The sequence below is a fragment of the Triticum aestivum genome, chromosome 7B, assembly GCF_018294505.1.
Source record: "Triticum aestivum cultivar Chinese Spring chromosome 7B, IWGSC CS RefSeq v2.1, whole genome shotgun sequence".
Taxonomy (NCBI): Eukaryota; Viridiplantae; Streptophyta; class Magnoliopsida; order Poales; family Poaceae; genus Triticum; species Triticum aestivum.
Genome location: NC_057813.1, coordinates 730,207,041 through 730,217,631, shown reverse-complemented (window position 1 = coordinate 730,217,631; position 10,591 = coordinate 730,207,041). Strand labels below are relative to the sequence as shown.

General features: G+C 42.2%; 1 protein-coding gene across 6 annotated transcripts; it reads right to left on the bottom strand.

The window, feature by feature from the left end:
• Positions 1-711: 711 nt before the first annotated feature.
• Positions 712-8,638, bottom strand: LOC123156652 (uncharacterized). 6 transcript variants are annotated; one of them, XM_044574797.1, is made up of 18 exons: positions 8,431-8,638; positions 7,961-8,107; positions 7,615-7,882; positions 7,096-7,268; positions 6,734-6,998; positions 6,076-6,301; positions 5,799-5,970; positions 5,523-5,696; positions 3,787-4,179; positions 3,668-3,691; positions 3,517-3,581; positions 3,365-3,419; positions 2,524-2,560; positions 2,107-2,441; positions 1,868-1,999; positions 1,630-1,778; positions 1,275-1,346; positions 712-1,146 (listed from the first exon to the last, which is right to left on the bottom strand). In XM_044574797.1, exons 4-18 carry the CDS (start codon positions 7,243-7,245, stop codon positions 1,038-1,040), a joined length of 2,358 nt encoding a protein of 785 aa, XP_044430732.1. In that variant the 5' UTR covers positions 7,246-7,268; positions 7,615-7,882; positions 7,961-8,107; positions 8,431-8,638; the 3' UTR covers positions 712-1,037. The 6 variants fall into 6 exon arrangements, with proteins under 6 accessions (XP_044430732.1, XP_044430734.1, XP_044430735.1 ...); XM_044574799.1 differs by lacking the exon at positions 7,615-7,882 and having other exon boundaries at positions 3,787-3,928; positions 4,013-4,179; XM_044574800.1 differs by lacking the exon at positions 7,615-7,882 and having other exon boundaries at positions 3,668-3,688; positions 3,787-3,928; positions 4,013-4,179.
• Between the last annotated feature and the right edge of the window lie 1,953 nt (positions 8,639-10,591).

Sequence of the window (10,591 nt, the reverse complement as noted above, 5' to 3'; positions counted from 1 at the left end):
GCGCCTCTTTGATGGCTATATGGCGATTTTGTATTGGCCGGCCTACGCTGGTGTCGGTGTGGCTGTGTGTACAGTACACAAGACTCTGAGTCCACAAGAATATGATCATCATGCTATTACACCACCTTTAAAGGCTTCCACACTGGGTCCATGTAGTAACTATGGTAGGACAGTGCGACAGACAAAAACAGGCCCAAGCAGTATTAGGGCATGGCCAATGCTCCACCGTGGAGTGATGCCCCAGCTATCCACGTAGGTTCGGGTGGTCCAGCATGCTGCTTGCAGGCCAAAGCGGCATCCTGCAGAAGAACCGGATTCCTCGGCTGAGAAAGGTAAGAAAGCAAGGGAAAAAGCAAGCCTGTGAGATGTGTTGCTCATGATCTTCCCATTCTGGGCAACAGAGCAGTGAAAACGCTGACGAGAGAGATGAAAAAAGTGCTCACCAATGATGGCAGCTTGGGGTCACGGGTTGGGCACAGGCTAGATGAAACCATTGTCGTCGCCGGTTCATGCACATGTGGAGCATGGGGCAGCACCTAGGTGCTGCCTCCATTGTGCATGCCCTTAATTAACCACCGTGGGTGACAAGGTCGGTCCACAGTCAAAAGATGATTCATAGTACTTCCCTGACCGATTATAAACTATCTACCAAAAACAATATTACTGTGAGACAGTTTCCCGGTCTAGCAATCCCGATTGACAAATGTGCGATAAATAACTTAGCGTGGCAAAACAGTTCTTTTCAGGAGTAAATCTACACAGAAGGACGCACTAGAAAATCAACTGTATACGCAGATCACCCCCAAAGCAATCTTTACATTGTGTATGCATGATATTTGCTTGAATTACATGTTTTTAGGAAGCAAGAGTAAGCAAAACCCGGCCAACAACATAATTGCTACTCTGCTCTATCAAATTGAAACATGTCATTCATCAATCCACGGTTGTCTTCGCTCGGAATGCAGATATTAGATTCTCTGGTGCAAAACAGAAAAGGCGAGATCCTGGATTTTCTAATTTGTGACACTTATGGAACTTCAGTTCTTGTCACTGACATTTGGCACTTTCATTTTGCCCTTGGTATCAACTGGTACTTCATCATGGATCTCCAACATCGATACTGCCGAATCATGCCCAATCATAACCCTAACAGATGGAAGAATATGTGCTTTAATTTACAGGCTGATAGGAAGTGAAGCGCCGAAAAATAAGGCTATGGTGCGGATATGGCAACAGTACACAGTAAAACACAAGAACATCAAAATACCGGTTACCTTCTTGACCCCACCAAAGCGACAAGACCACGAACTTCTCGATGGCAGCCAATGTTAAGGATTCTCTCAAGCCTGGGGAACACGAAGGACCACTTACTAATTTCCCATAACCATTCATCATATCATATGGGAAGAAATACCGGCTATGTAAACTTATGCAAACCACGCATTTGTAAACTTGCGTGAACCACATGTTTGATGTACATTTAGAAATTCAGATATGTTCGGTGTGGCAAATTCTGAACTCTGAAGGGTGCGTGTGTGCGTGCGCATGTCTGCATATTTGATAAGGATATAGGTGTTTTGAAGGGTGTGCGTGTGTCCTTACTTGATAAGAATACATTCTGGTGATTACCTGAAAGTAGTGGAGTTCCACAAATGAATAGCACCATCCCTTGTACCTGTAATTAAAAATGGAAGACAGGGATGGGAAATGGAAGAAATAACTGGAGACATAAAAGCCTTCAGGGTATCGACGCACATCCTTTTCTGCATGTCCCATATCTGATTTTTAAAATGAGAGAAAGCATGCATTATTAGCAAATTTATGGGCGTAATATACTAGTACTGTACTTTTCAATGAAATAATAGACCTTAGCAGTCTTATCATCCGAACCAGTAATCAAATACTGTTGATCGTTGCTTGTGAAGAAATTGAGGCAGTTCACTCCACCCAAATGACCAGAGAGAGTATACTTAGGTTCTGAAGAATCAATACTCCAAATCTGAAAACCAAGTGAAGGAGCCAGTTTGCAATCAAGGTCTAGTAGAAAATCAAGTGTATCTTCATAACATCAAATCTTGCTTAGAGCAAGGAGAGAGAAAGAGCGACCTTTACTGTGTGATCGTCCGAAGCACTTGCAAAACTGTTGGCGTCCTTCGGGTTAAATGCGACTTGATTTACCGTGGACTGTGCCTCGAATGTTTGTCTGCACTTCCAGTTCTGGTCCCAGTCCCAAAGCTTTATGTGCGTACCACATGATGACAGCACATAGGGCTGCGTTGCATGAACGGCCAGTGATCTGATACTGTACGAGTCTTCATGAGCTATGAAACGGGTGGTTGCTTGCACTTTTGTAGTACGGTTGTATTTGTACACACTAATCAGACCATCCGTTGATCCAGCCAGAAACCAGCACTTTCTTTCAATAAATTTAACGGAACAAACTGCAGCGAGAATGATCATCTTATTAGCATATTAATGTATGATGGAAGCAACTTATGTTAACGGAAAAGTCAGAGAGCATGCCTATGGCCCGAGAGACGTTGATCAACCTCATTGATTTCTGCCAGCAAATACAGATGATACATTTGTTAGTCCAATGTAAACAAAATCATGTTACACTTGCGACTACAAATTGAGTTCTTTTTTCATGACCATTTACATTTACCCAGGGTAAGTGGACACTGTAACAAGGGATATGTATAGTTTGATAGTAACTAGGGATGGAACATGCCTGTCCAGCTTGGGAAACCGGCCCCCTACCTGCTTAACTTATAATTCACATAGAAACACGCAAACTTTAAGCAAGTGAGCAAAATAAAGGATTAATAACATGACATTACCAAGATTTGCAACTTCATATACTAACAATATCTTGCCTTGCCCTTTGGGCATTGGTGAACTAGGACCATGGCCCAAGCTCTAATTCACAATACATGGTTTAGAACCAGTGGAAAAAATAGCACACTAGCGTTTTGAGCAATGGCTCGCTAAATAAATTGATGTACAATGTCTCGCTAAAAGCATGCTATAGCGCGATATAGCACACTAATAGCGTATTTTAATGGCCACACTATTTTGTCATAGTACGCTAATTTTTTCATTGCTTAGAATACATCTCTAGAGCCCTTTCGGTTCAAGATTGATAAGTATCTGAATGGCTCTGGAGTTGTCTTTCTAATAGTATAACAGAACAACCATTTAGTGATGGGCACAAAAACGCCTCCCCTTGCGGGATGCCCGTCACTAACACTTAGCCTACAAATGATTTTCATAAAGTTTTCTTCAAAGAACAAGAGCTTGTATATTTTCACATGTTCAGTACACGGGATCTGGTACCAAGTGCTGTGAGAGTACAGTAACTTGCCTGTGTGTTACAGTTCCATATATCAACACACCCGTCTGCATGACCTGTTATAATCCTGTATGATAACAAGAAATTAACAGAGGATAACTATCCAGTGCACTCATTTGAAGGAGTTCAGATATTCTGATCAATGCATTATGCCTCACACTCACCATGGCTCTATCTGGTTTGCTTCTAGGGCATACAACTTCACATCAGTCTCCTCCACGGATATGATCTGATCCAACAAAAAGCTGGTCAGCATGCAACCACCTCCCTAAAAAAAGTTGGAATAACTAAGGAAGAGAGAAGGGAAGTGCATACCTTTATTAAAGGTGGGTCTATCTGCTACACCATAAACGAAAGCAACGAGTAACATAAGGAAAATCAGTGCACAGGAACAAAGTAATTCAGAAAACTTTTCGTTACATGAACCAACTCACCTCACATGTCGGCTCTCCATCCATAGCATAAACAGCTTTCAGTGTCAACTTCTGCACCACATTCCCCAACTCCTCAGTTTCCTCAAGATATTGGTCACAATCATACAAGCGTCGGAAGGGCTTGATATATTTAGCACTTGTACTGTGATGCAGAATTAAATCAGTGTCTCTTTCTTTTGGAAGGTTATCCTTTTTATCCGCTGTAACAACAAGAATGTAAGTGGACCTCGGGGGCACGACACCATACTGAGGCAGGCAAAAGAAGTTATGTCTCTTCTCCATCAGTCTAAACACCACGTTTTCATCTGTGTTGTTTGTCAGGTGCAGTGAGCATGTCATCAACTTGTTGGATTCGAAGGGGAACTGGAGCTCCAGCGGGTGGATGTCAAGAAACTGTAAGAAACGGACTTGTGTGGTTAACATCCACGAATTTCCTACTGAAATCATTTTCCTTTTCTGTACATGCTTAATTCATGAGATAATGCCCTTCCAGACATTTCACTTGATATGCTTGGTGTACACGGTTGAAGATATACAAGCATGGCGACACCACAATGTACACATAAAGCAGAAATGACAGCGAGCACTAGTTGGTCCAATGGTCAAAAGGCGAGCCAGTAAAGAAATTGGATGAGTTTTCCCATTGATTTATGAATTTTATGCTTCAAATGGATTATTTGACGTGGTTGCTGCAACGAAAGTACTCAAAGGAGACACTGCCCACTACATGATCATATTCACCTATTTTAGACTCCATAAATACTTGTTTAGTGAAAACTTAGTTTCGATTACTCTTTCCCAAAATTTTCTAGAAACATATGTGATGAATGGCCAACAAACTCATAATTTAACTTGTAGTAAAACATAGATTCCTTTTTAAAATGATAAAGTGTATATTTTTTGGTTATCCTCATTTCCTACTGATTTAAAGCTCTGGACAATCATGTACCTTCTGCAATATTTCTTCTATATATCTAACCTTTTTGGAAAAGTCAACAGGAAATTACTAGTTGATAAATAATCTCATAAATACCTATGCATTCATGACTAATATCGTTAATACATATATTTCAATAATTAATGTTACTTATTTACTATCACTTGGTTAAGCCAGATTATCAGGCAAACCATATCTACACATTTATTTCCCACAGCCCAGAGGATGTGTTCTCATCTCTTTTTTCCCATAGAACAGAATCATGGGATTTTTTATTTGATTTCATTCGAATGGCAGTCAGCTTATGTTATGTACATGGGACATTTCAGCTGCCAGGCACATGCTATTAAAAAGTTTATCTTAACAAGCTAGACAAAACAGTTCTCACTTAGAAAAATAAAGTCGAATTTATCACAAGTTTCCTTGTACAGTTGTACTAGCCGATAATCAAGTAGACATAGCTTTGCAAGTAGTTGGTATATGTCAAATGGCAAATCTTTCAGTCCATATGCGTACACATCACTAGTGAGCATCTTCGACCGATAAAATTAAGATTCCCAGAATTAATTTCCAATCTTGATTTCATACTTAATCAAACCCAGACCTACTTGTCATAAAAAGGAAAAAGAAAACAGAGATAAAACAGTATAACATACATACAATAGGATTTCTGGTGCAAATTATAGAGAACCAAAATCTGCAGAACAAAATATGAACTTATGCAATCGGCATATTCCCATAAAAGCTTACATTAAAATAGGTTGGAGCATCATATACGATTCACTATGAGTGACCATACCTGGTCTGCTGCATAAAGCATTTTGATTATATCCTTTGCAGTAGGTCTTTTCGCCGTGTCAGGATCCACACATTTTAGGGATATGGTTATGCATTGTTCTACTTGTTGCATATATTTTGCCACTGATGTAAACTTCGATGTGGCTAAAAATTTGTTCCTCCAAATTCTAAGCACCTACAATAAAACCTTTGTAACACAGAGCTAGAATGACAGGTATATATATATATATATATATATATATATATATATATATATATATAGAATAATTCATCTTACTTTCTCTTTGAAGTATTGGAAAGATGTATCTACACTCTTAGGACTGCCTTGCTGGAAAAATGGATAGTCCCTCCGACCTGCCATTATCTCAATGATTATAACGCCAAAACTGAAGATATCTGCCTTGATGGAGACTACCCCCTGGAATTGGTATTCTGGTGCCATATATCCACTGCAACATATTATAAAATTACAACGAATCTCAGGCCTAACTGAATAGATGCAAAGTAGTCAAGGAGAAAGGAAAAAACAATAGATTTGCATATGCGTAGTTTACCGTGTCCCGGCACGACTATCAGTGATAATTCGAGATTGCTGCTTGCCAAAAATCCTCGATAAACCGAAATCCGCGATTTTCGGTATCATTGCAGCATCCATCAATATATTTTCAGGCTTAAGGTCCAGATGAACAATGCGGCATTCCTCATGAAGGAAATACAAACCACTGCAAATTCCCTTAATTATCTTGTATCTCATGTTCCATTCGAGCCCCAAAGATTCATCTGTTGATATTGGTAAACAGAATACACGTGATTCTGTACCCATTCAATATTTAAATTTGTCGTACCATAACAACACAAGTAGTCGGAAGGTGTGGATGTACACCCTCAGTACCTAAGTTGGAGTACTCATGAACATAAATTTTGGGTGTCCTATTTACTACTTATATAGAAAGAAGATGTCTAATTCTTTTAGCTATTCTATTCTTTCTTTCCTAGTTCTGACTGCAACAGCCTCACTCTGTACTAGTGAGTGAAATGACATATGGTTTCTGTTAATTAAGCAGTACTCTGATTCCACTAAAAAAATGTCATTGGCCATCCTTAGCTACTAGCAGACATAACTTAGTCCGAGCTGTGCTCCAACGAAGTGAACTTCAGAAAAGGTGGATAGAAAGGAATAAATCATGTATAGTGTTTGGTAATCAATCGTACCTGAAATATACTTGTCAAGGCCTTTGTTGCATACATACTCGAAGCAGAGTAACCGTTTCGGTATTTCAGCAAAAATATGATTCCCACTCCCACTTGGTTGCTCTATTGCTTCCCATGTTGATTCAGCACAGTAACCGACAAGTTGAACTATGTGTTGGTGCTTGATCCCCATAAGATATCTGACCTCATTCTGGAATGTTTCATCTTTTAGACGTATTTCAAAAAGCTTCTTCACAGCAATAATTTTCCCACTCTGAAGAACTCCCTGTGTTGTAAGTTAAACCTCTCTTAATAGTACCCACATGTGTTCAAGAAATTACTGCTGATAACATTTAAAAGTGGAGTGAATGAAATGTCCATACCTTGTAAACCACCCCATAGCCACCTTCGCCGAGTTCCGACTCAGCGGAAAAATCATGTGTTATGGCTTTTAAAAATTCTAGTGGAAGAGATATTGGTGTTGCATTTGGATTCTGTAGCTTATTCTCCCAAACATCATATTTGCCAGACATTTCTGATTACACAGGAAAAGAAACTAGAAAAGAGAAGCAAGTAGAAACTCATTTAGACCAGATATCATAATAAGAGTTTGAGATATAATTTTAATTTCTCAGAACAACAATATTTGTGACAGCACAAGCGTTATTTTCCTAGATCTAATTATTGACATGAGTTAGTCAAACCAGTTGGCCAGTTCTTCCAATGAGATTTCATAAAACAGGCCACAGAGTAAACTACTACTTGCTATGGATTTTAAGAGCTGGGAAAGAAAAAGAAACTGTGCATTCAACCGATTAGAAGAGGATGCTTCTTTGCAAACAGACTTCAGGATCCAGAAAAAGGGCATGGGTTCAAGTTGTTAAGCTTCCAGCAGAAATTACCTAGCTGTTGAATCAGGAACACTATAACCTGTGTGCTGTAACAATTGATCAGAGCTGTTCTTTTTCAGACACGCGGCTATGGCACCGGCACAATATTCTATAGTACTGAAAAGAGTTACTCCATCCAGTGGATTAGATGGGGACAGTACTCTGCAACTAGATCACTCTGACTCTCAGACGCTAGAAAGGGCGTGACAAGTTATTGGACACAAACTTGTGGGGAATTTCTTTGAGCGACACAAAATAGCATGCCGCGTCTCATCTAGTTCTGTAAGAGGTGTGGAGATTGGATTCAGAAGAACATAGTAAAGTACAACTGAAGGCTGAGATGGACTGGAGTACTAACCTGGGGATGCAGCTGGCTTCTGACAAAATATCCAAGTAGACCAGATGGGCAAGAAGCGATAGGATCGACCTACCAGGTTGCTTGGAATGAGAACAGGGGCAAGAAGATTCGTGGAGCATAAGCGAGCTGCCTTGAGTTGACTTGACTCTGGATTTTAATAAAAAAGACCCGGCAGATGTTAAATCACACTGTATTTAACAGCTTTGATAGTGAAATTTGAAAGTGATGACTGAATGACAGGTATCACAATATGAAGAAGAGAAAAAGAGCATATTCTTTTGATTAATGGCGTATTTTCTTGTGGGAAAACCATACCATCTGTGGCATTGGTCTGTGTAAATTGTGGCGTTCATAGGAACAAGTTTCTTAGCTTTGATTTGAGCTAGAGCAGTGCAGATCAGTTGAAATACTGGTAACCAATCTAGAACAAGTAGAGGCGAAGTGAGGGCCAATAGCGCAGGAGCACGTACCTGAGCCGGCTCCCGGCGGCGGCCGACGCACGGCCGGCCATGCGCTCCGCCGGGGGCGCACTGGATTGCGGAGGCGCAGGGCGGGGCCCAAACTGCATCCGGTGTTGCCGTGGAAGCGCGCGGTTGCACGACCAGTGAGGTCCCATCCGCAGTCGCAGCTCAGTCGTCGCAGCCGCCGGAATGTGGGGAGAAGAACAAGCACCTTTAATTTTTTTTTTGAGGGAGCACCTCAGGCCAACAGGCCGAGGGGGCGAGGAAATGGGCTTAGAGAAGATGTGCTCGGCTGGGCTGGGACTGGGCTGGCTGGAAATGCAGGCCGCCCCGTCAGAAAGTGCAGGCCGCCTGGAAATGGGCTTAGGTACCCTTTTCTGTGTTGAAACTGGCTTCATATATAGGCGGGCACTTTTTTTTTTTGAGAAGGAACCGCGTGTCATTTAATAAAACAACCAGGATACATGGCCACACACCACAGGCAAACCCAGCCAGAATGCTCCAGAAGCACAAGCTGTCTCGACACTTTGCAGAAAGGAGCCCATAAAATGAAAATTTACAAACAAAACCTTGGAGACCCCTACACAGCATGTCAACGCTCGTCTCGACGAGCCGCCGCCGCCGAAGACGCCATCGGAGAAGGAGATGAAACACCGCAGAATCTTGACCCAACAAGCTTCCTCGCAGATAAACTGCTTTGTGGACCTCTCATGCGTCCCGCCACCATGGGCGGCGAGAACACTTCCTCTGGGGAACGTCGGCCAAGGAAGACCCCGAGCTTGACCAGGCCGCCGCACCGCTCGATCCAGTCGACCATGTCGACATAGAAGAGCAGCACCGCCCACCGGCACACTCGAACCCAACATCGAAACCCACAACATCTGGAGCATGCCGGCGACACTCGCCGGCCACAGTCCTGTACAGTTCCTCCCGAACTCCGTGGTGGCATCGGAGCAAACGTGAACATGTCGACGGAGTTGGAGGACAAAAACCGCGCCGAAGTCGCCGCCGCTGCCGCAACCCTGCTTGGACACCTAGCTCGCAGATCTGACGCCACCCACACCAGAAACTGACTTGACATGAGCATATCAGGAGCATACTTATTGAAAGCCGCTGCCATCACCATCAGAGACAAGCAAACGGCGAGCCCACACCTAGCTACATAGTGCATACCTAGACTACAGTTGTACAAACCGCACGGCGGATCCGGCAGCTCAAACCCCTCCGACCAGCCAGAGGCCCGCGGAGGAGAGGAGCTACCAAAGCCACCGCCGGCAAGCGAGTCAAACTTCTCTTCGCCCTTTTTCCCCGTAGAGAGAGAAAGGGGAGGAGGAGAGACACGAATCAAAATCCCACGCTGCGAGTCATGTGAGCGAGCGAGAGCTAGGCGGGCACTTTTGCAGGAATGAGGAAAGCTCAAGCGGAAATCTACCGTTGTGGGGAACAAAACTGTTAGAGGGGGTGTCAAAACTCAAATCAGAAATTAATCTCCAATTTCTGTTAATAGAAATGGGAGAGAAACCCTCTCTTTTGTGAAGAAAAATAATTTCAATTAGAAAGAGCAGACCAGTAATAAGACTTGTAATTTACAATGGTTAAGATAGACACGTATGGATAGTCACACCTGCTACGCCCAATGACTTGATCACGTCTTTCTTCTAGATGGCAGGTTGATGTTGTGGATACAGCGACCGACTTTGACATATACTCCCTTTATAAACTAATATAAAAGCATTTAGATCACTAAAGTAGTGATCTAAACGCTCTTATATAAATTTACGGAGGGAGTACAATATAATACATCATCTGTCGCGCATCATGATCGACCGCCTATATTAAGTTATACAGGCTTACTTGGAGGCGCATCATGATCAATCGTCTTTGCACTCTGTCTCTTCTCAGCAATAACTGAACGTGTCACATTTTATTTTAGCCATAGGTGTATGACTCCGTCTCTCCCCTCATATATCACACACCTTCAAAAGATCTCTTTGCATCACCAATACCACACCCTCTCTCCCCTTGTATACCTTCCAAGACTAGGCAATTAATATCTTAAGCACGCACGTTAGTTTCCTACGCAGCAGCAGGGCTTGTCTATATCCCCAGGTAATTACCGTACCTTCTTAATGTGAACCTCTGCTAAATTAGGCAAGTAATTTAGGTCACT